The 25,040-nt window shown below is 36.6% G+C and overlaps 2 protein-coding genes across 4 annotated transcripts; both read left to right on the top strand.

Moving 5' to 3' along the window:
* The first annotated feature begins 4,500 nt into the window (after positions 1-4,500).
* LOC130102062 (gastrula zinc finger protein XlCGF8.2DB-like) lies at positions 4,501-8,895 on the top strand. Its single transcript, XM_056267955.1, has 2 exons — positions 4,501-4,694; positions 8,045-8,895. Exons 1-2 carry the CDS (start codon positions 4,610-4,612, stop codon positions 8,893-8,895), a joined length of 936 nt encoding a protein of 311 aa, XP_056123930.1. The 5' UTR covers positions 4,501-4,609.
* Positions 8,896-10,777: 1,882 nt separating this feature from the next.
* LOC130102038 (gastrula zinc finger protein XlCGF57.1-like) lies at positions 10,778-17,244 on the top strand. 3 transcript variants are annotated; one of them, XR_008809111.1, is made up of 5 exons: positions 10,845-10,860; positions 11,287-11,392; positions 12,242-12,261; positions 12,367-12,441; positions 12,687-12,908. XR_008809111.1 is itself a non-coding variant. In XM_056267927.1 (3 exons), exons 2-3 carry the CDS (start codon positions 11,308-11,310, stop codon positions 17,184-17,186), a joined length of 1,839 nt encoding a protein of 612 aa, XP_056123902.1. In that variant the 5' UTR covers positions 10,778-10,860; positions 11,287-11,307; the 3' UTR covers positions 17,187-17,244. The 3 variants fall into 3 exon arrangements, 1 of the variants encoding a protein (XP_056123902.1); XR_008809110.1 differs by having other exon boundaries at positions 10,848-10,860; positions 12,196-12,261; XM_056267927.1 differs by lacking the exons at positions 12,242-12,261; positions 12,367-12,441; positions 12,687-12,908 and adding an exon at positions 15,433-17,244 and having other exon boundaries at positions 10,778-10,860.
* The last annotated feature ends 7,796 nt before the right edge of the window (positions 17,245-25,040 follow it).

Raw genomic sequence — 25,040 nt, 5'->3', positions numbered from 1 at the left:
CATTCCTCCATTTTTCCGCTTAGTGAGAGATTTACGGACAGCTTTGTCCACTTGTGATGAGATTGACCAAAATCTTAATACCAGGTGTAAACAGGGCCAGAGTGTTACCCCTGTCGGCATCTGTTGCCTTTGTTCGGCACTTGTTTACACTGATGGAACACATTCAGTTGGTGTTTTTTCTAGAGAAGTGATGTAGTGTAATCTGTCTGAGAGGCCTACCCTGTACCTGGTGCACCACAACAGTAAACAGTTTGAATGTTTCCCTTATCTGACACGCGCATTTTAGGTTTTCTAATAAAAAGCTGATAAGGAAATCAAACATAATGTGCGTTGTTGAAGGTATTCAAGGATCATGGTTGGGAACCCATGATAATTGTACATAAAATAACTGCTGGAGGTATCTTGCTAATTTTACATTAATATGATAATGACAGAATTAACCTTTAGCACATTGATTACAAATAGCTGTTTGATGTCTGTTGCTTTTTTGTTATTAAATTGGGGTTAACTTTTTCACCTTTCAGACCTGATGCCGCTTAAAGAGGAGAGTCAAGAACCGGAGAAAGATCAGAATAAGAAACATGATTTCATAACTGAAGAAAAACTTTGCTCACAGCCTGAAAAGCCTTCCTCGCAGACAAGAGGTGAGGAGACGGGATCTAAAAGATCTTTTGCCTTCGAACAGTGTGGAAACTTTTTCTCTACAGCAGGAAACCTTAAAATCCATATGAGGATTCATACTGGAGAGAAGCCTTACACATGTGATCAGTGTGGAAAGAGTTACGCACGAAACAATACCTTAAAGGATCACATGATGGTTCACACTGGAGAAAGACCTTTCGAATGTGATCAGTGTGGAAAGAGTTACATACGTAAAGACGCCCTTAATGTACACAAGAGAACTCACTCAAGAGAGACCCGTTTTATTTGCCATCAGTGTGGAGCGAGTTTCATGTCTTTGGAACGCCTTAACAGGCATGTAATAATTCACTCTGAAGAGAAGCCCTTCAAATGTGAACAATGTGGAAAGGGGTTCAAAATAAAAAAGGATCTAAAGAGACACATGATATGTCACACTGCGGAGAAGCTTATTAAGTGCTATCAATGTGGAAAGTGGTTAAAACATGAAGGATCCCTTCATTACCACATGAAACTTCACACTGGAGAGAGGCCTTTCCCCTGCCCTCAGTGTGAAAAGAGTTTCATCCTAAAAGGACACCTTAAAAATCACATGAGAGTTCACACAAGACTGAATGTTTTGAAATGCAATCAATGTGGAAAGTGTTTTACAGACAAGAAACAGCTTAAAATGCATAAAAGTACTCACCCCAAAGTGAAGCCATTCCCCTGTCCTGAGTGTGGAAAGAGTTACACACTTAAAGGAAACCTTAAGACTCACATGAGGATTCACACTGGAGAAAAGCCGTTCACCTGTTCCCAGTGTGGAAGGAGTTGCATACATAAAGGACACCTTAATTGTCACATGAAAATTCACAAAAGAGGGAACGATTTAAAATGTCAGCGGTGTGGAAAGAGTTTTACAGACAAGAAACATCTTACAAGGCATATAAAGATTCACAGAGGAGAAAAGCCTTTCATGTGCCATCACTGTGGAAGAACTTGTACAAGCAAAGCGAACCTTAAAGTTCACATGCGAATTCACAGTGGAGAGAAGCCTTTCAGCTGCCCTCAGTGTGGAAAGAGTTTCACACATAGAGGAAATCTTACGTCTCACATGAGAATTCACACTGGAGAGAGACCTTACAAGTGTCTTCAGTGTGAAAAGAGTTTTTCTTATTCAACACAGCTGAAAATTCATATGCAAACCCATTCTGAAGAGAAATCGCAGTGTTCTGAGTGTGGCAAGAGGTTTGCAAAGATGAGCAATTTCCAAAATCATCTGCGCATTCACTCTGGACTAAGGCCATTTAATTGTAATCGGTGTAATAAAACATTTATTTTGCCATCACACTTAGAGATACACCTGAAAAGTCATGCAGACAAAAGACCCTATTTGTGTTCTCGGTGTGGAAAGAGTTTTAAATGGCTCTGCGATTTAAGATCGCATCGGAGATTTCATGTCTGTGTGAAACCTAATTCCAGAGCAAGCTACTTGAAAAGAAATCAAATCTATACTGGAAAAAAACCTGACAATGTTGTACATAGTAACAAGTGACTTTTGTGGCGTCCATGTGATGGTGCCTTGATTGTGTTAAATTTGCTGCTCTTTGTCTTTTGTCCCAACACACTATGATAAGCCTATAGTTTTTAATACAATTTTGATATAACAACATTTTGAAATTCCTAAAAAGTCCATTGAAGAAAGTAAATTCCATTTTTACATTATTTGCATCTCTGTAAACAGAAAACTGTCCTACTATTGTGTGTGTGTGTGTGTGTGTGTGTGTGTGTGCGTGCGTGCGTGCGTGCGTGCGTGTGTGTGTGCGTGCGTGTGTGTGTGTGTGTGTGTGTGTGTGTGTGTGTGAAAGAGAGAGGCTATAATGGACTTATTTTCAGTATGCTGAATTTTCTTTATAACTTTTCTTTTGTAGCTTACCAAAATAACCTAAACTCGTATATGAACTAATTTGGCCAATCAGGAAAAGATGATATACGGTTGAAATGAACAAGACTTTGAATTTCTGTCATAACCATGGTCATGCTTGGAAACAATGGTTTAAAATAAATACTGTAAATCTTTTTTTTATTGTCATTTATTGTCACTTCGCATTCAACTTTGTGATAAAATAAATGCATGTTTTTAAAATTTAGACCACTCATGTATTGCGGCATGTAAAGAATTGATGATGAGTTTCTGAAACAGTATTTCGGCTATCTTAGAAATATTAGGAAATGGGTTAATGCAATCAACAGTATATGAGGAATTGTTTAATTGTTTTTATTTTAAAAAAGACAGGAATAATGGATGGAATATAAATGGTTTTTATTTATTTTTACTTTCCTTTTATTTTCTCTTATCCCTTGCGCAGATTTTGCTCATCTCAAACAAGCCTATTAGGAAAATATGAGATACGGATGTGCGTCACATTACATTAATAAAATAAGTTAGTAGCCTATCCTTGATTGGTTTTTGAATACATAAATCAAATAGTGTAAAAATACATTTCAGAGAAAGTTTTTCTCAATCTTTTCCACTGGCCAAATAGTATTTTTAATTGATTTATATTTTTAGTGGAAACAGGCCTTTGTTGTGCATTATTTGCAGGAAACTATTTTCTCAGACAATCTGCTATTATCATGATAAGGAATTCTCTGTAGTTAAAACATTAAAACACAGCATGCCAGAGGAAACGAGTTCAAAAGCATTACATACACAACAAATATTTATATTTATTGAATATATATCTTTTTTTGTAACTTCTCAGTAATGATTTCATGTAGGCCTAGTTTAAGTGTTTAACTCCAATAATGAGAATGGCATATTTCATCTAAATGTTTATAAATCATAATTTTTTTATTCAAACTGTTATTGTGAACATGCACTGTAGCCTATTTATGATTAGGACTTAATTAATTTGCCGTTAGTCTATATGTGCGTCAGTTTCACTAAACGGCCCAACATGCTCGCTGGCGCGGACATTTAAGAAGGGATGGCTATTTGCTTCAAGTGATAGGCTTGGTGAGTGAAATTATATTTGTATTATCTTGCTGTATATGTATAATTTTCTTTAGATTTTCTGTCTAAAAGTGACCAAAAATACATTTAACTCCAGCTCCCCATCGGTCTCGCCAAACTGCTCCAAAACGTTCGTACGCATGGCATGGGTCAGAGTTTGCGTGCAGGTGCACACATTTTCTCGTCAAGTTTGTTTTTATAAATCACAACTTATGCGTGTGAATAGGTACGCCTCTTTCAGTGCCTGTTTTGTGCGTACGTAACGATTATAAATGAGGCCCCAGATGTTTTCCTCACCCTTTCATTAGTAGTTTTTATCAACACAATCAGATGACAACATTTTGTTTTTAAATGCATAATTCTAGAATTCACTTTACATTTCCGCTCTGAATTACATATATTGTTATTTGTATACAGTCTTTTATGTACACGTTCTGTGATTTTAGGCAGTATATGTGTACAGGACTTTTATTTTGTCTGGTGTTATGACATCATAAGGCTGCACCGCTCTCCTCTGGCCCAACAAAGGTTTGAGTTTTTGAACGCTTAAATATTTGAGGTGTTTAAATTGATACAAATCGTTCAATATACTCATAGTTTTTACAAGTAATGTGAAATGAATGGATTATTGTGTGAGGTGTCGTGTGATGCTTTACAGTTCAAGTTTTCAGTTATTGGCCGTTTTCCCGTCTCTTCAGAAATTATTATTTAATCATATTACACCCATTTTATTTTATAGTTTGTCTGAAAACCGAACTAAAGCATTACATTAACTGGTAGGTTGTCTCGTAAATCGCTCTTTTAAGATTGTTATCTGCAAGTGCATTAATATGAATAAAGTTCGAATTTATCTTTTTTTTTTTTTTTTTTTTATTGATTGTTTTCCTCATTTTAAACATGGGAAATGTCCAAACATACAGGAACAAGAAACAATTGGTGAAACCTGAGAGATCCATGTGACAGTTTTCCAAGATGGCATTTATTAAAGAGGAGACCGAAGACATAAGAATTGCAGAACCATTCAGAGTGAAACATGAAGATACTGAGGAACAAAAAGGTTGGTTTTCAAATGTGAACTCAGATACTTATTTTTCCTTTTTAAAATGTTGACATGTAAGCAAATAATTTTCAAAAGTCATGTAAATTGACAATCTGAACATATGAAGAATTATTAAAGAATATGAAGAATCAAGTCATGAGTGCCACAATTAAAGCTGATTAGCTAAAAAAAAAAAAAAAAAAATCTTAATGTCATCATCACAAAATCTGTTATTGTGTCATCACCAAATCAATCATCATGATAGGCACTGTGGAATATGGGGTTAAATCCATGCTTTTTGAAAAGATAAATGTAAATTTACAAGATGTAGAGCACTTAGTGTTGTCACAATACCAAAGTTTAGGTAGTCTGTGTCAATACCAGTTTCAGTATAGCAAAAAACTATTAAACTGTAATGATTTTATTTTTCCAATTAAAAATGAAATAAAAATACTTGAGTTACTTATTAATGCTAATATAATAAGTAAATAATACATTAAAGGTAGCCTAGTTCCCCCTAAAATAAAAATTAAATCATAAATTACTCACCCTGGTGTTGTTATTATGCCAATCTTTCTTTTATGGACAACAAAAGGAGAATAAAAAAAAGAATTCCTGCTCGCACTCGTCCATATAATGGCAGTGAATAGCGACCAGCATCAAGCTTTTTAAAAAAGACGCAAACGTATCACAGAATGCGACACGTGTCTTACATTCCAAGTGTTCCGAGGGTTTACAGTATGAAATTTAAAGTTTTAGTTAACGAAAAATCCTGACCTTTGCCGTTGGTCTTCAGTGCACAGCTCTGCAAAGTGCGCATTCGTGTGACTCTTATTAGCATCGCAGTTCACTCCGTCAAAAAAAGCACACAAGTTGTGAGCAAAATCAAAACACAAATCAAGATTAACAGAAACGCGACATGAAATAAAGAAGTCCCAAAAAAGTATCCGTGTATGCTACTTTCTTCACTGAGTTAAATATCTCCGGACTGGAACTCAGTTTGTCTGATGACAGTCAGAATGATAGTTGATGGATGTGAACATGATAACTTCTTGTTACGATGAACGGAGCAGATATATTCACCTCAGAGAAGAAGGAACATGGATTGTATTTGTCTCGTGTTTGTTAATCTTGAATTCTCACTACTTTTTCTGGGTGAGACGGAGTAAACTGTGGTGCTAATAGAGCCTCAAGATTGTGGAATGTCTGAGAAGTGGTGTAATTGGCTGAGAAGCCAACCCTGGTCCTGGTGTAACACAACAGTAACACAGTTTGAATGAATGTTTCCCTTATCTGGCACGCACATTTCAGGTTTTGAAGTTTCTAATAACTAGCTGATGAATTGAATCAGGAGTCCAAAAAAAAAAAATCAAACACATAAGTTGGTTATGGTATTGGTTGAAGGTATTCGAGGATCAGGATGTGGAAACCCTGATCTAAGGCTACGTTCAGACTGTCAGTCCAAATCCGATTTTTTGCATATCTGATTGAAATCCGATCAGAATTAGCTGATGTAAACAGCAAAAAATCACATGTAATGTGTTTCAAGCTACAGTGCATCCATATGTGGTTTGAAATCCAATTCAAATCGCATTTCTGGAAATCCGTTTCAGTCTGACTGCTCTGATCAGATTTCGCTTGGTTTATGTGACTTTCTCACGCCATGTAAAATGTAAACGTCAGACATTGTTATAGGAAACATGCTGAAATAATGGTGTGTTTGACAATATGCAAACAATGACAATATGACATATTTTGAAACTGGCGGAGACAACAGCGCTGAAAAAAGCTGTGCATACCAACCTCCGGTTCTGTCGCTCGCTGCCTCAGAAGACGGGTAGTCCAGCGTGGCGGCTACACATTTCCATGTTTAAAATTGAAATTAGACAACGTCTCTATTGCAAACCCCTCCATGTTGCGGTTGTTATTGTTTTTGGCGTATGCCTACCAACGCAACGTCATTGCCATAGAGACCAATGCAGATATTCTGGAAAAAGAAAGAGCTGCATGGACACACAAATCGGATCTGAACAGTTGCGATACACAGTGTGGACAGCAATAATTTTAGATCAGATTCCAATCGGATACACAAATAATCGGATTTGGACTGAGAGTGTAACCGTAGCCTAAATCATTCTTAGAGCCCCCCAGACACTGCACACTTTACATGTCTTCTTAATCAAACACACCTGATTCAGGTCATCAGCTCATTATTAGAGACTCCAATGCTGTGTTTGAAATCGCCCCCTATACCCTCATTCGCTATTACCTACATTACTCCACTAATATAGTAGTCCACTTGAAGGAGTTGATGAAAACGAGTGAGTGAATTTGGACACTGAGTGCGCCGGAAGGGCTGCCGATTTTGCATAGTTTGTGCTTGCTGTTTAATAATAATCATTTGAAACAGCAAACTGGCAGATCCAGTCGTAATGAAAAGATTTATATTAAACTCTGTCATGGAGACTAGCATATAAACCTTAATTAAATAATTTAATAACTAATTAAAAAGGAATTTATACCTGTATGATAACACTGGACCAGCGCGGATTGGAAAATAGATGGACGATTTGATTCAAGCTGTAGGCGCCATCTCCTGGCGAGACGTGGGAATTCATTCAGTGCGTGACTATCACAGTGCATTATGGGTGTTCTCTAGCCGTTGAGCCCACATCGGTTGTACACTCGTTATTGCTGTGCATTGTGGGATTGAATGAGTGCACTCAATAACGTCCATTTTGGTTTCGGACACCTACAAATGGCTGTCCTCTCAAATAGTGCCCTATTTAAGGGTATACGGGGGCGATTTCGGACACAGCCCAAGACCTGAAATGGGTGGCAGACAAAGGAGACATATTACATGAGTCTCATTCAGCTCCCTAGCTCCTGAGCTCGTGAATCAGTATATCGTGTACTTGAATTCAGGCACTGGTAAGGATGGTAAAGGACCCTGGCTCACTACACATTGGGACATTAATGCTGTTTCTGGCAACCTGACAACATCCTACTGGTATTTATGAACAACAGCAGAACTGATCTTTCTGACATTATTTTTTAATATAATTTAAAGTACATTATGATTAATACTTGTTGTTACATATACCTGCAACATTTCAGGTGTAAATACATTATAAATGTTAGCAAGATTATGTTCATTAACTGTTTAGTGATGATTGTTTGTGCTAAAACGGCTGGGAACCCCTGATCTAAATTGTCATAAAATAACTGCTGCGGGTATCTATACTTGCTAATTTCCATTAATAGGATGACAGAATTAACCTTTAGCACATTGAATACAAATAGTTGTTTGATGCCTGTTGCTTTAAGAAAATGTGGTTAACTTGAATTTTTCTGTTTTCACCATTCAGACCTGATGCCGCTTAAAGAGGAGAGTCAAGAACTGAATGAAATGGAGGAGACACAATTGTATGAGAAACATGATTTCATAACTGAAGATAAACTTTGCTCACAGCCTGAAAAGTCTTTCTCACAAAAAAGAGGCGAGGAGACGGGATCTAAAAGATCTTTCACCTGTCAACAGTGTGGAAACTCGTTCACTACAGCACAGAACTTTAAATACCACATGAGAATTCACACTGGAGAGAAGCCTTTCACATGTGATCAATGCGGAATGAGTTTCATACGTAAAATCACCCTTGATTTCCACATGAGAATTCACTCAGGAGAGAACCGTTTTATATGCCATCAGTGTGGACAGAGTTTCACGTCTGTGAAACGCCTTAACATTCACATGATAATTCACTCCAGAAAGAGGCCCTACGAATGTTTCCAATGTGAAAAGGTGTTCAAATTTAAAAAGGACCTCGTAAGACACATGAGAAGTCACACTGAGGAGGGACCTTTCAAGTGCCATCAATGCGGAAAGGGTTTAAAACATGAAGAATCCCTTGCTTTCCACATGAAGATTCACACTGGACCTTTCAACTGCAATCAGTGTGGAAAGAATTTCATACATAAAGGACAGCTTAATGCTCACATGAGAGCTCACAAAAGAGAGAACGATTTGAAATGTACTCAATGTGGGAAGATTTTTACAAAGAAGAAACTCCTTAACATTCATAAAAATGCTCACCCCGAAGAGCAGCATTTCCCCTGTCCTGAGTGTGAAATGAGTTTCACATCTAAAGGAAACCTTAAGACTCACATGAGGATTCACACTGGAGAGAGACCTTACACCTGGGAAGATTTTCATACATAAAGGACACCTAAAGTGTCACATGAAAATTCACAAAAGAGGGAAAGATTTAAAGCCCGGGACACTTGCGGGTCGGTCGCCTGTGGATGAGAGATCAATCATTAAGGTTTTTTATTTTCATAAAGACACTGAACTTGGTAAAATGCAACAAACGTGTGCCACTCTTTTACTTTTTCCAACAACGCATATCTCTTCAACAACAATGCAAGTTAAATTTAGATCATACACAAGCTTAACAGAAATTATTCTAATAAGTGTTTTCCAACATTATGATGGAAATATTGACGTGTGTAAAGCTTAATTATCATCAGGCTCTAATTTGCATACTCTCAAGCAGCAATGGAGGCAAAACATATCGGAGACAAATTTCAAAAAGTAGAATTAAAGAACTAAAGGAAAGAAAAGTACCGTGAAACAGGATGTATCAAGTGCTGATATGTGATATGTAACAATGTGAAGCGCTGACAATAAACTAATAATATCCAGCCTTTGCTTGTGCTCTTTGGGAAGTTGCAGTGATGGAAACAGTGACAATTTCTTTTGAAGGAGTAAAGCCATATCATGATTACTGCTGAGATTTTGAATACTTAGTTGTAATGTGACGATCAGGTGCAGATATCTAAATCAGAGAAAATCATAGGCTTGGGTGGGTGGCAGGTGGATGATTTCATTTTAACATTAAATTCGGGTGAGTTTAAAGCTGATGCGTCTCTGATCCACAGTTCTATCTCTTCTGGTTTCCCTTTTTAACTCTTTTCCCACCATTGTTTCCATTAAGCAGGCACAGAAGAAGGACACAACTCTGCCATAAGGCTGTCGGATAGTCTGTGTGCCTGTGCGGTGTGTTCAAAGTTAACGTACACATTTGTGACCAAAACAAAAAATGTGGATCCTTCAAATGTTTAATAAATTGCAAATAATGGCTAATATGCCCTTAGAGTATGCTAAGTTAATCATTAATTACTAGTGTGTTCATGCTTAACTAATGTATTATTGTGGACAAGTTAATCATTAATTACTATTTAATGCATAATTCTGGACCCTCAAAATAAAGTGTTACCAAGGAAGTCAATGGCAGAAATTTGAAATGTGTTACTAGTAACAATAGAATAGTTAGGTCTCACTATTGAAATTAGTACTAGTATCTAATGAATACGTACTGCACTATCTGTATACTGTAGAAGTACTAGTCTCTATTTAATAGGTAGTATCTAATGGCTAAGTGTCTATTTAAGAGGTACGAGTATCTAATGAATAGGCCTAAGTACTAGTATCTTTTAGAAAGGCACTACCTAAAGAAGAGAATATGGTTACATAGTTGTCAGTACATGTCAGGCTTTTCTCTGGGTTATACTAGTTGGTTACAAAATTTCAGTTCAAACGATAATGAAATTAGTCATTGCACAGATGCCTACTCCATGCCCTTTAGGGCTCCGTAAAACTTCAGTCATGGCACAGGGAAGGAAACTTTTTTTTATTATTATTTCATTTCTACTTAGCATTCAATATTATAATATATATCAAATAATGCATGTTCTATAACTTAAAGTTCAGACCACCCCTGTCTCACAGCATTAAAATAATTGTTGACTGTTAATGATAATTATTGAGTGCCCTTAGTTGTTTTCGGGGTATAAATGGTTTCTTCACCAAAACGTAAAAATATTGCCTTTAGACAAAATCTAGAATTTCAGATATGGTGCTCACTCGATCATTAGTAGCCTAGTTTTTATATTTTCAGCACATCATCTGACAACATTTTGTTTTTAAATACGTAGGCTAATTCAAGAATTCACTTTACATTTCCACTCTGAATGTCGTTGACATAATATTTGTATGTAGTCTTTTATGCATGTACATTTTTAAGCACTTTCTGTGATTTTAGGCAGTATATGTGGATGGGACTTTTATTTTGGTCTGGTGTTATGACATCATAAGGCTGGACCGTTCTCCTCTGGCTCAACAAAGGTTCGAGTTTTTGAACGCCTATGCATTTGCTGCGTTTAAATTGATACAAATCGTCAAATGCATTAGTAATATGTAAACGAATTATTATGTGTGGTGCCGTGTTCAGTTCGGCTTTCAGTTAATGGATAATTGCCGTTTTTCTCTTGTCTTTCAATTTTCCTTTTTCTAAATCGTGACTTCAGTAATGATTATTTCATTATATTACACCCGTTTTATTGTTATATGTTTGTGTTTGAAAACTGTACTGTAAGACATTGCATGAACCGTGATCGTGTGTCTAGTAAATTGCTCGTTTATGATTGTTATTTGTCTGTGAGTAAAGTGCATTTATACGCGAGTAACATATAAGCTTTGGGTTTATATTTTATATTTCTTTTTGTTAATTGTTTCCTCATATTAAACATGACAAAATGTCCAAACATGCAGGAACAAGAAACAGTTTTCAAGATGGCATTTATTAAAGAGGAGACTGAAGACATAAGTATTGCAGAACAATTCAGAGTGAAAAATGAAGATGCTGAGGATCATACAGGTTGGTTCATAAGTAATTTATTTTTATTATTAAAATGTTGACCTCTAAACAAAGTGATAAAAAAAATCATGATACATCTAATTAAACAGAGTGGGTCACCTCATGTGGACAGACAAAATTAGGTAGCCTAATTTAGCTAAATAATAGCTACCATTGTCATAATGGCAAATATGTTTCTTAAATAAAAATACAATTTAAAAACAATATGATGGATTGCAGGTTCATTTGTGTAGTACTCATGTTATTTATGTATTTCATTCACTCTTGAGTGAATGATGTCAAGTCCTCAGAAGTGTGTGTTTAGATATTACAAGCTGTTGACCACTGGTCCTTACTTGTTGCTCTCATCTGCTACTAATGTCCACTATCATCCCCACAGTTTGATCTAAAATTTCAGATCCAATGAATTCTCTTTAATTGTTCTTTACACAGAGTAATAGTTCTATTTAGAACCATATCATCCTGCACTCTCAGAAAAAAAGGTTACAAAAGCTGTCACTGGGGTGGTACCTTTTCAAAAGGTACACTACCTGTTAGGTTCTAACATGTAGGCTAATACAGTATGTAGCTATTAGTTAACATAAAGTACTAATATGTACTTTTAAGGTACCAATATGCACTGTTTGGGTACAGAGGTGTATCTTATGAATGGGTGCTTCCACCGTGACAGCTTTTGTAACTTTTTTCTGAGTGTCAGGAAACCTTTTATACTGAAATTAGGAGTTTGGGGGGTTCTTCATTCCTACCTGTTTTTTTTTTTATTGTTTTTTTTTATCTGTAACTTTCAAAAACTTATTTCAAAGCCATCACATTATTGATTTTCTGGAGCTCAACCATCCAACTACACAGATGGTCGACACTCTCAACAGGTATTCATTCTGATTCTTAAAATTCTGATTCTTAAAATGTCTATACATTTTAAATGTCAAATTTTAACTGGTTTCCTAGAAAACATACTGTCATTTGTTTCTTAGTTTTTAAACGGAGCACGTAAGTGTGACAAGATTGATTCAGTTGATGATACTTCTCTCCTCTTCTCCACTAAGCAAGTAAGTGACAGAGATATTGGATTTATAATCCATACTGTTAGAGGATTTTCAATTATTACTTGGGTTTATCCTTGCAAATGCCTAGTCCACATACAACATTAAATCTATCCCATGATATTTTATCTTTTTTTTTCTTCTTCATTTTAACATTACTAACTGTAGTAACACTCACAACAGCTACTTTTGACCTAATTTCTTTTAATTAAACAAATGGCAGTGTGACTAAACTCAGTTGTGTTTTTCAGACAGATGCTGTCACACCTCATCATCTGCAGAGAAAAGCTGCCACTCACTACATCAAAACACATAATGATGGACATAGAGACATCACAGATGACTGTAAAGATATTTCACAGGAACTACATTATTTTTTTCTTTTTTGTCTTTCTTTTTTGTTGTTGTTGTATTTAATCGTGTTCAGATGTTATACCATTTATTCAGCTAATAACATGGTTCATTCAAGCTGCTTAAAGTGAATTTGACTTAGACTAGGCTGTATATAATGAAATTAGTGTATTTTTTTTATCACAATTACAATCTTTTCACATAAATTTAATGCTGCAGCCCATTTGATATAGATACTGAGCCATTTTGCATGGCTATGAGCGTAGTATTGCTCACATGTTTCCAAGTATGTGATACAGCTTTCATTTTTCATGTCAATCATATATACATGAAAAAAAATCACTTTGAATGAAGAAAGCGATATCTTTGTCATAGTATCCTAGCGCTGGTCAATGGCTTGATCTCTTTGAAGTGAAGCGTCAGATTCAGCTTCACCCCTGGAGCCGCTTTGCTTGTCCTTGTTAATATTTCCAGAATGAATCTACTAACTCGCTCTTAAAGTCAGTCCCTTGCCACCACCTAATGGCGTAACTATGTAACCTCTACTGAAGTTGTTGATAAACCGCCATCAGACAGTTTCTCAATAAACAAACGCTGTACAAACCCTGTAATCACTGTTAGAGCATTGTCATTTTTTTTGTACAATTTCCTTTGTCAATAAAAAAATAAAGTACCTTATTGAAACAACTTGTTGTCAGTTTTATAAGTCCCCAATAAAGTATTATAACATCAGACAGATTTATATAATAATAATTCAAAGTAATAAACTATTCTTTCACTTTCAAAAGTATGGTTCGTAAAAAGGGTTCTGCTATATAATCCAACAATTTTGGATCAGTGATCTAAATGATCATAAAATAACTGTTGCTGGTATCTAGACTTGCTTATTTGCCATTAATAATATAATATGAATGTAGTTAATTAGCCCAAAGGGAAATATAAATAATTACTTAACTAGTTATAATTAATTAAAAATATTTACATCAGCTGTAAGAATAGCTACACTGGTTTCAGTTTGTTTATAAATGTATATTTTTTAATTATCCTTTTTATTTGAAGCAATATTTAGTTCTATATAGGTCAACTTATGGCCTGAGACACCTTGATCATCCCTTTTTTTCTGTCCCAAAAGATATCTAAAGAAATTGGAAGACGTGCTTTCAAATTCAAAGCCCCCTCAGATTGGAACAGTTTACCTTGTTCCTTAAGGTCCATCTCTTCCTTTCCACTCTTTAAGTCAGCCCTTTTAACTTATTTGCAATCGTGTGACCAATGTATATGTTTTCCTGGCATATGAGCTTTTGTGTCTCTAATGCCCTTAGTAAGAAATTATGTATGTGCATGCACGTTTGTATGCATATGTGTATATAGGTATGTATTTTTGTATTGGTATGTAAATGTATGTTATATTTGTTTGTTTTTGTAGTTTTGTCAAAAATGGTTCTCTCCTGTAATATCTTAATGTCATACTATATTGTTTATGTGAAAATGCTTTGGACAGAGGTGGGACAGGTTGTGGTGGTTGGTTGTGAAGAAGAGCATTAGTGTGTGCGAATGTGTAAGTGTTTGGTGTTATCTTGAGGACCCCCTCGAAAATGAGATGTTCCATCTCAAGGGGTTATCCTCTAATAAAATGAAATGAAAATGAATGGTAACACTTGAGTTTGGGTCCAGTTCTCACTATTAACTAGTTGCTTTTTAGCAAGCATATTACTAGGATATTGGCTGTTTATTAGTATGTATAATGCACAAAAATAATACCTTATTCTGCATGACCATATTCTACAACCCTTACCCAACACCTAAACTTAACAACTACCTTACTAACTATTAATAAGCAGTAATTAAGGAGTTTATTGAGGCAAAAGGTGTAGTTAATAGTGAGGATTGGACCCTGATCTAAAGTGTATTAGCCCGTAAGAGTTAACTTGATGTAGCATAATTAATACCACAGCTATCCTTTTCATCCAGCGAACACTCAGACTTAATAGTTTATTAATTCTAAGAAATGTTAATTTCCAGGGTATAGGAAGTAAATTTTCTTATTGTGCAGTATTACTCAGAGCATGTAGTCAAATTCTGCATGATTGGGGAATCCAGTGAATGGACGTGATCCATTTAGTTTAGATTATAGGTAAAGCACTACATTTTGTTTGTGAATGAATAATCTATCGTAAATAAATAAATGTTCTTCCTTAAAATACAGGGTGCATAATTCAGGACACCCGTATGTTAAATTCCCATAGAGGCAGGCAGATTTTTATTTTTTAAGGCCAGTTATTTCATGGATCCAGGATACTATGCATCCTGATAAAGTTCCCTTGGCCTTTGGAATTAAAATAGCCCCACATCGTCACATACCCTTCACCATACCTAGAGATTGGCATGGTGTACTTTCCATAAGATCATCTCTCAATGCAAATCAAACCAGCTATTAGGCTAACTGAAATAAAACCATGCCAATCTCTAGGTAAAGTAGACTGTTTTTTTTACATGTAGGGGAGTGTCTGCGTACAGTGCACATGATGCACATTTTGTCACCAGAATGAGCATTCTGTATGCACGCTGCCTGATGTTTGTATGTTATGATGTTACTTAGTGCCATTAAACTGGGTTAACTTGAATTATTGTTTTATTTCACCATAGACCTGGTGGTGATGAAAGTGGAGAGCCAAGAACTGAATGAAATGGAGGAGGAAGATCATCATGAAGAAACACTTTGCTCACAGACTGAACGGGCGTCCTCACAAAAAAGAGCTCGGAAGGCAGGTTCTAAAAAGTGTTACATCTGTCCTCAATGTGGCAGGAATTTCACTTATGAAAAAAGCCTTAAAAAACACGAGGCAAATCACACTGGACAATGCCCTTTCACATGCCAACAGTGTGGGAACATTTTCACTACAAACGGAAGCCTTAAAAACCACATGAGAGTTCACACGGGAGAGAAGCCTTACACGTGTGATCAGTGTGGAAAGAGTTACACACGAAGCAAGACCTTAAGGGATCACATGAGGATTCACACTGGAGAAAGGCCGTACACATGTAATCAGTGTGGGAAAAGTTACATACGAAGCAAGACCTTGAGGGATCACATGAGGATTCACACTGGAGAAAGGCCTTACACATGTAATCAGTGTGGAAAGAGTTTCGTACATAAAGTGACCCTTAATTTACACATGAAAATTCACTCCAGAGAGAACCATTTTATATGCCATCAATGTGGAAAGAGTTTCAAAGACATTGCACGCCTTAACAGGCATGTAATAATTCACTCCGGAGAGAAGCCCTTCAAATGTCACCAATGTGGAAAGGGGTTTCAAATAAGTAACAACCTTAAGGCACACATGAAATGTCACACTGAGGAGAAGCCTTTCAAGTGCCATCAATGTGGAAAGTGTTTAAAACATGAAACATCCCTTAACTACCACATGCGACTTCACACTGGAGAGAGGCCTTTCACCTGCCCTCAGTGTGGAAAGAGTTTCATTCTTGAAGGACAGCTTAGTCGTCACATGAGATATATTCACACTGATGAGAAGCCTTTCGTGTGCCATTATTGTGGAAGGATTTGTGAAAGCAAATCAAACCTTAAGATTCACATACAAATTCACACTGGAGAAAAGCCTTTCTCCTGCCCTCAGTGTGGAAAGAGTTTCATTCATAAAGGACTCCTTAATTATCACATGAAACTTCACACTGGAGAAAAGCCTTTCAGTTGCCATCTGTGTGGTATGAGTTTCAGATATAAAGGACTTCTTAATGGTCACATGAGAAGTGTGCACACCAATGAGAAGCCTTTTACCTGCCATCACTGTGAAAGGATTTGTGAAAGCAAATCAAAACTTCAGATTCACATGCGAATTCACACTGGTGAAAGGCCTTTCTCCTGCCCTTGTGGGAAAAGTTTCGCACTTAAAGGAAACCTTACGGCTCACATGAGACTTCACACTGGAGACAGGCCTTACATGTGTGTTCAGTGTGAGAAGAGTTTTGCTTATCTAAGACAGCTTAAAAGTCATCTGCAAACTCATTTTGGAGAGAAATCGCAGTGTTCTGAGTGTGGCAAGAGGTTTGCAAAGATGAGCAATTTCCAAAATCATCTGCGCATTCACTCTGGACTAAGGCCATTTAATTGTAATCGGTGTAATAAAACATTTATTTTGCCATCACACTTAGAGATACACCTGAAAAGTCATGCAGACAAAAGACCCTATTTGTGTTCTCGGTGTGGAAAGAGTTTTAAATGGCTCTGCGATTTAAGATCGCATCGGAGATTTCATGTCTGTGTGAAACCTAATTCCAGAGCAAGCTACTTGAAACGAAAGAAACAAATCCATACTGGAGAAAATCCTGACATCGTAACAAGTGACTTCCATGGGGGCCATGTGATGGCGCCTTAATTGTGTTAAACAAAGTTGCTGTGTTGTTGTGCTACAATGTGTCATGGGTGAACATTTCCAATATGCGTGAGCTTAGAATTATAAGGTTCTATCTCCACTTTTGGTCGAAATTGAGTTTTTGACATAATCTTATCCATTAGGTGTTTATTAATGCCTGTGTGGTGTTATTTTTTAAAAAAAAAAACATTTTGTTAGTAGTTATTAATAAAATAAAAAGGTTCCATCTCACAAAACAGCAGGGATGTAAAAACTTTGATGCTCAATATCTCAGAACTACCCTAAACGGAGATAGAACCTTATAATTCTAAGCTCACGTATTGTTGTAGTGAAGGTACTGTATCACTTTTTTTCATTTTGTATCACCAAGTAAATAGTTTTACTTAGTCATGGCTCATCTGTAGAGGCAAGTGGTGCAGTGCCCCATTAAAACATTCATCCACTTAAATACATAGACTTTTATATAAACTTCTATATAATCAATCCTAAATTCAACTCATAAATGTGTTCAGCATTCTGCAACAATTTTTCAGAGTTTCTAGACTATTTTTAAGTCATAAAGTGAGATGGATGTATTAAAATGTCTTGTATGGCTTAAGTTTAGTCTACATCATTTCAGCAACTAGTAAGTCTGATTGTGAACCTGTTCAGTGTTCTTTAACAGGAGGCAGGAGGATGTGTGGAGTAGTGTACTAAATTAGTGAATGTGTAAACCCTTTGCTTTAAACATGCTCATGTTAAGAAAGGCTGCTCACTGTGGAGCCGATGGTTGAAGCTTCACGTCCAGCTCTCTCTCTCTCTCTCTCTCTGGATGTAATGGGTGGAGCTAGAAGTTCCAACCACACCCTAACCTTACCCATAACCCTATCCCCTAACTTTACCCATAACCCTATCCCCTAACCTTACCCATAACCCTATCCCCTAACCTCACCCACAACCCTACCCCCTAACCTCACCCCTAACCCTATCCCCTAACCTTACCCATAACCCTATCCCCTAACTTTACCCATAACCCTATCCCCTAACCTTACCCATAACCCTATCCCCTAACCTCACCCATAACCCTATCCCCTAACCTCACCCATAACCCTATCCCCTAACCTCACCCATAACCCTATCCCCTAACCTTACCCATAACCCTATCCCCTAACCTCACCCATAACCCTATCCCCTAACCTTACCCATAACCCTATCCCCTAACCTCACCCATAACCCTATCCCCTAACCTTACCCATAACCCTATCCCCTAACCTCACCCATAACCCTATCCCCTAACCTTACCCATAACCCTATCCCCTAACCTCACCCATAACCCTATCCCCTAACCTCACCCATTACCCTATCCCCTAACCTCACCCATAACCCTATCCCCTAACCTCACCCATAACCCTATCCCCTAACCTCACCCAAAACCCTATCCCCTAACCTTACCCATAACCCTATCCCCTAACCTTACCCATAACCCTATCCTCACTCATAACCCTATCCCCTAACCTTACCCATAACCCTATCCCCTAACCTCACCCATATCCCTATCCCCTAACCTTACCCATAACCCTATCCCCTAACCTCATCCATAACCCTATCCACTAACCTCACCCATAACCCTATCCTTACCCATAACCCTATCCCCTAACCCTATCCCTTAACCTTACCCATAACCCTATCCCCTAACCTCACCCATAACCCTATCCCCTAACCTTACCCATAACCCTATCCCCTAACCTCACCCATAACCCTATCCCCTAACCTTACCCATAACCCTATCCCCTAACCTCACCCATAACCCTATCCCCTAACCTTACCCATAACCCTATCCCCTAACCTTACCCATAACCCTATCCCCTAACCTCACCCATAACCCTATCCACTAACCTCACCCATAACCCTATCCCTAGTCCCAGCCTCAGACGTCACACCCACGGACCATTGGCTGAACGTCTGATAAATATGGTACACAAAATGGGAAACACTTCAGGAGTTTTGAATTCTTCGTCATCTGAATTCTACAGGATTTCCTGGAGACTATGTCACAATCTTTAATGATCCACCTGGCATCAAAGCCATCGTGATGCCAAACTCCCTCATGGAAGAGGAAAGCTGTCTTGTTTACAACTGTGACAATGAGCTCTTACCAGGATCAACTAAGGAGGTTCGCATTTCCATTGTTGCAGTAAACTTGCACAACATTCTTGAATGAATAATTTCTTAGATTCATGCTGGTCTGTTATTGTAGGGACATCGACTTTACTCCCCTAAACATGACGCAGAACAAAACGAACTATGATTGGTTGCTTTACATGTCACTCAGACGTCCTTTTTGGAAGTCCTTGGCCAATGAAAGCTGCGATGAAGTCCAGACCTTCTGCTGTCAGTCTGAATGTCTGGATATGTGAGACTACCCTATCCTTAAAAATAAATAGGTCAAGCTCCACCCATTATGTCCAAAGAGGGGGAGCTGGACGTCACTTGGCTCTGTGAGCAATTACTTGCATGTGAATAGCTTGTAAACTATACGGTTATGTTTGTTTTATATTTGTTGCATCTATATCATCTCTTCTCAATTCCTAACATTCTATATCAACATTTGAACGCAATAAATACTAGGCTACATTAAGGTCATTTTAAGACAACATTTGTATGTGTGTGTGTGTGTGTTTAAAGCCTGTCAATCAACATTACAGTGCAAGGTCAACAAGACATCTGCCTAAAGTGAGTTTGTGTGTGTTCAGCGATTAGAATGTAAAACGTACATCACATGATAATCACAATTATATATTAATTATATAATGTTAGCTAGCGCTATGAGCCAGTGACTGCCTCACTTAAATTTACGGTCAGGAGCAGCTACTTTACTCATGAGTGTTTACGTCATCTCCTTAAACACAGTCAAATGTCTGGCTATTATATTGTGTGTGTGTTTAAATTGACAAAGCCACTAAACAGATCTGATTTGGATATGCTCTTCAGCCGTTCTAAGCAAGGCTTGAAAATTGCTTTCTACCACAAAAATCCTTCGTCATTTCTGCATTTTTACTATTTTTGCATGTAGACTAAATTGTACTCATTTTATAGACTATCAATATAACAAAAACTGTATGTATATGAACTCATCTGGCAAATCAGACAAGTATATCAGGTTTAAAACAAACAAGGATTGGAATTTCAGTCAATTTTCTATGCATCGCCTAATTGCACATTGTTTCCATTGTTCTAACAACAATGAAAACTGCAGTAAATGTTTAAATGAGTTGTGGCAATTCCTATTTGCACTGAGCATTAAACCAGGTAGCCCATAACGGTTTAAAGGGTTTTGAGGACACTGGTTTTTACCCCCCGTCACATTTACCTGACCTTGTTCAGAGACGATCAGCCTGTGGATGATGATCAGATCACAGGAGGAGAGATTCTGCCCAATGGAGACAGAACTTACCAGATGAAGAAGAGTTTAGTGATCAGCTATGAAGAACTACGTGAAGGACATAATAGCTTGTTTTCATATGACGTCACGCCACTGCGTTGCCATGGCGCGAAATGCAAATGGAGGGCAGGAAGTGATTTGCTGTATTTAGAAAGCACTATAACAAACTCAAAATGCCTATGTTTTGCGTCGTTTATGGTTTCTTAAATCGATCAAACCACGATGAGTTTTTATCGTGTACCAAAAGTTGTTGTTCATAAGGGGGGAAAATGCAAGAAATTGACCGAAAAACTCCGGAAAAACGGCTTGCAAACCTACGTCTGCGGTCGGGAGGAGCCGAATGGGAAAATACCCGTGTGTGCAGTGATCACTTCGTCAAAGGTGAGTTAATGCAACTTAAGTGGCTATGTTTGTGTAACGTTTCCGAACTTTGTAAAGTCAAAGTATGTCTGTAAGACGAGGTAGTTGCTGATATCTACCGCCTCGATAGCAGGAAAATCTTTAAATTCAGTTGAAAAATCGCTCCTCTTCATAACGTAAGGATCACGTCCAACATATGTTTGATTTTTTGTTTATTTCTTTCTCTTGTAATAGCGTGTAAAGTAGTACAGTACGGACTTTCCTCCATCTCGCCCATTGCGCTCTTCACTCCCTGCCCTCCATCTGAATTTCGCGCGTCATCATAATCACGTGACTGAAACCCAGCTATTACAACTGTACAATGAAGCACCTCAATCTGGACAACAAACTGGACATTACGTTTGGTAAAGAAAAATGTAAAAACACAACAAAGATTAATTTATAAGTATCAATAAATTGGTAGTAATCTGTCAGAGGTACAGTAAACCACCATCATAAAAGTTTACAGATTAAAACGTTTTGTTTTTATTTCTCCCACAATTTCAAATGTGGCTAAATGTGACCCAGGATCCTTCAGTCTTATTAGTGTGTTGGTGTTAATGTGTGGCTGGTATCATTATAACTGCACTCATCATATGGAGGAAGAAGACATGCTGCTGGTAAATGTTACATAGAAAGGCGATAAAAAAAGATCTGATATTCAGTGTGGTAAAGCAACAGCAAAATATCATACTTTAGTGAAAAAGCTAAATCAATCTGTGTTCACCTTATCTAGTCTTCAGGGACGTGCAGAGAGTTCCTCAAGGGCAGGGGCTCAAATGTAAAAAAGGGGCATGTGTGTGTATTGCTCTAAATTGGATATACCTATACTAATATACTTATAACCTTTGATACTTTTTTCAGGATTCTGAGTTTAAAAAGTTACAAAAAGAAAAGTAGGCTATTTATTTAAAATAGAAATCTTTTGTACTAATATCTTCTGTCGTTCAAAAGTTTGGGGTCAGTAATTTTCTTTCTTTCCTACTTTCTTTTTTTTTTTTTTTTTTTAATACTTGTATTCAGCAAAGATGTGTTAAATTCATTTTTAAAAAAGGTGATTGTAAAGACTTATAAAATAATTTATTTTAATTAAATGCTGTTCTTTTTGATCATCAATGAATCCTGAAAAAGTATCATAGGTTCCAAAAAAAAAAAGATATTAAGCTGCACAACTGTTTCCAACACTGATAATAAAGCTTTAGAATGAGTTCTGAAGGATCATGTGACACTGAAGACTGGAGTAATGATGCTGAAAATTCAGCTTTGCATCACAGAAATAAATTGTATTTTGAAGTAGGCCTATATTAAAATAGAAATCCATTATTTTAAATTATAATAATTGTTTTCTGTATTTTTAATAAAATAAATGAAGGCTTTAAGTGAGACTTCTTTAAAAACAATAAAAAAAATTGTAGGTATAAAAAATAAATTTACTGTACTATTATATATATATATATATATATATACTAGGGATGCACTGATCCACATTTTTTCACTTCCGATCCGATACCTGAATTTGGATATCGGCCGATACCGATTCTATTCCGATACCAGAGCCGTGTTTGCTTTAATATTATTGTTATCATTATTGTTGATTTTATATGATGCTGAAATAAACTCCTCTCAACAGGCAAGTATGATATGTACGTATGCATGCGTGTATGTCCTAAAATGCAACTTTAGGTAAGGTCAGAAAAACAGGAAATCCTGTTAACAGGAAAAATTCCATTCTGAAAACAAATATGCAACTGTAAGGGTTTCAAATGGATTGTCATGTCAATATTTATTACATTCCCAAAATGTTAAATACTTGAGTCTTGAAATAGGCCTATAAGAAAAGTGCAAGTGTAAACATCTCACACACACAGTATCAATAAAACAGTTTGCATCTGAACAGCAAAAATCAAGTACACTGGCTCTTGTAGCATCAACAAATCAAGGTTTTAAAATGTAAAATATTAGAAATATAAGAAAAGTGAAATAGTCCAATCTTTTCGTAGGCTTTTCGTGATTCGGTGGCTCTGAATTGTCAAAACACCATTCAAACTCTATTCAAACTGCTTGCTATATGCGAAAAACGCAGATTTTTTTTGACGGATGAAAGTTTCAGTGGTAGTAATATATTGCTGCATAATTATAAAAAATGTTAATATAGGCTAATAAAGTCCTTTCACGTCACCATTTCGCATGTTGTTGTTAGCCTACACTTCACACAATAGGCCTGTAGGTGACGCCTGAGCTTCATTTAACCAATTATGATAGTTTACAAATGGTAAACGCTGTATCAATATACATAGACTAAAATTATTTTACTGTCTATGCTAAATACAAGTGAGTTGAATACTACTTACGATTAATGCGACTTTTGGTGCTGGTTTTGTGCAGTGCAGTCAATTAACATCCATTGTTTCAACGACGCAGATTCAGATCGCTTCATAAATGTAAATTCGTCTGTAATTTTCAAACAATTTATGAATGACTGGAAAATGACCGCTCCACTTCACATTGTCCAATGAAATTTGAACTTGTTGTGCCAGATGATGATTGGTCGGTGTATAGGCTACATGAAACAGGCATCAATAAATTATGTAATATTTTAAAATATGTAATATGTGATTTTTTTTTTATTGAATCGACACACTTCCTTTGCTTAGTGAAAACAAATGTTTAAAAAGGTTTGGTTTATTTTTTCCTGCCGTCAAGCCATACACTCACTGAAAGAGCCATAGGTTCGAGAGCATCGGATCCCGAGCAGACTACCTTATGTTTACACTAGTGCATTTTCATTTTCATAGTTGAGTGATGTTCTAAATTCTATTATGGTAAGTGTGTAACTGCTTCATTCTCATTTAGGTTCATTTACCAGACCATCAGTAATTACGTCCATAATGATGTGAAACTTATTTTATTCAATTTTTTACTGCTACAGTAAATAATGAAATAAAACATATATTGTAGGATTCTAAGTTTTCCAACAATTATTTCAACAACACAAACAATTAATATTATATCATTTACATCACATTTATACTTTAAATTTAATCTTTTGAACTGAGAAACAAAGTATTTTTACTCTTTTTCTGCTTCAGTGCAAGATGCAACATTATAAATCAGCCTAGATGGACCCAAATTCTGAAGAAATATACACACAATATTTGCAGAAAGGAGAACACTCATGCACACATGCCAGACAATTTTGTCTTTAAAAATCATTTGCCATGTAGTGTGACCTTTTAATTTGGAGTAGACTTTATCCTTTGCTCAAAGCTGATTGGTCCAAGTTCGGTTTGCAACCTTATCTGGAACATAACCTGTCCCGGACGAGGTTAGCCGTGGAGCGTAAATTACTAGGCGATAAACACTGCTAAAAGCCAAACCACTTCCATGGTGCCTAAAACCCAGGGTTGGTGCAAACTAAACTGAAACATACCTGGCTAGCCACTTAAACCGGCTTCATGGTATAATCCCCAGAACAAAGAAATCTTCAACTTTAAGTTATAGGGTCACACATGGCTGGATTAGGAAAACATACTCAACTGAGACCTTGTGAGAGGCACATATTGCCACATGTAAACATAACCCCACTAACTTTAAGTCAGTTTTTATTTAAAACAAGCCAATACAGGGTTTCCAAAAAATATTTTAATAATTGATGTTGATAATAAGACATACACATGAGAAAACACCAGACAAGCTAAATGTGTAGCCTGAAACACAAGGAACACAATACATTACAAATCTTGGAATTCCTTTTGCTTACTAAAAGAAAACAAAAATGAGGATGCAATAGTACAGAGAACAAAAGCATAAAGTAGCAGTCAATTTGATTTCAAATGTTGAAACATTTTACATAACTCCATATTAAAGTTAATTTAGAAATCTATTATATATTAAAAATATGTTTAAATATGTATTATGTGTATTCATAAATATGGGAGCTGACCAAAAAACGAATTATTATTATAAACAATATTTACTAAGGCCTTATTAAGATGTGTGCTGATTCTTATGAGAGTTCTGATCACAACCAGATTATT

This window comes from Rhinichthys klamathensis, unplaced genomic scaffold (assembly GCF_029890125.1).
Source record: "Rhinichthys klamathensis goyatoka isolate OS25496 unplaced genomic scaffold, OSU_Roscu_1.1 h1tg000266l_1, whole genome shotgun sequence".
NCBI lineage: Eukaryota > Metazoa > Chordata > Actinopteri > Cypriniformes > Leuciscidae > Rhinichthys > Rhinichthys klamathensis.
The sequence above is the reverse complement of the archived record's forward strand: the minus strand, read 5'-3'. Positions and strand labels throughout refer to the sequence as shown.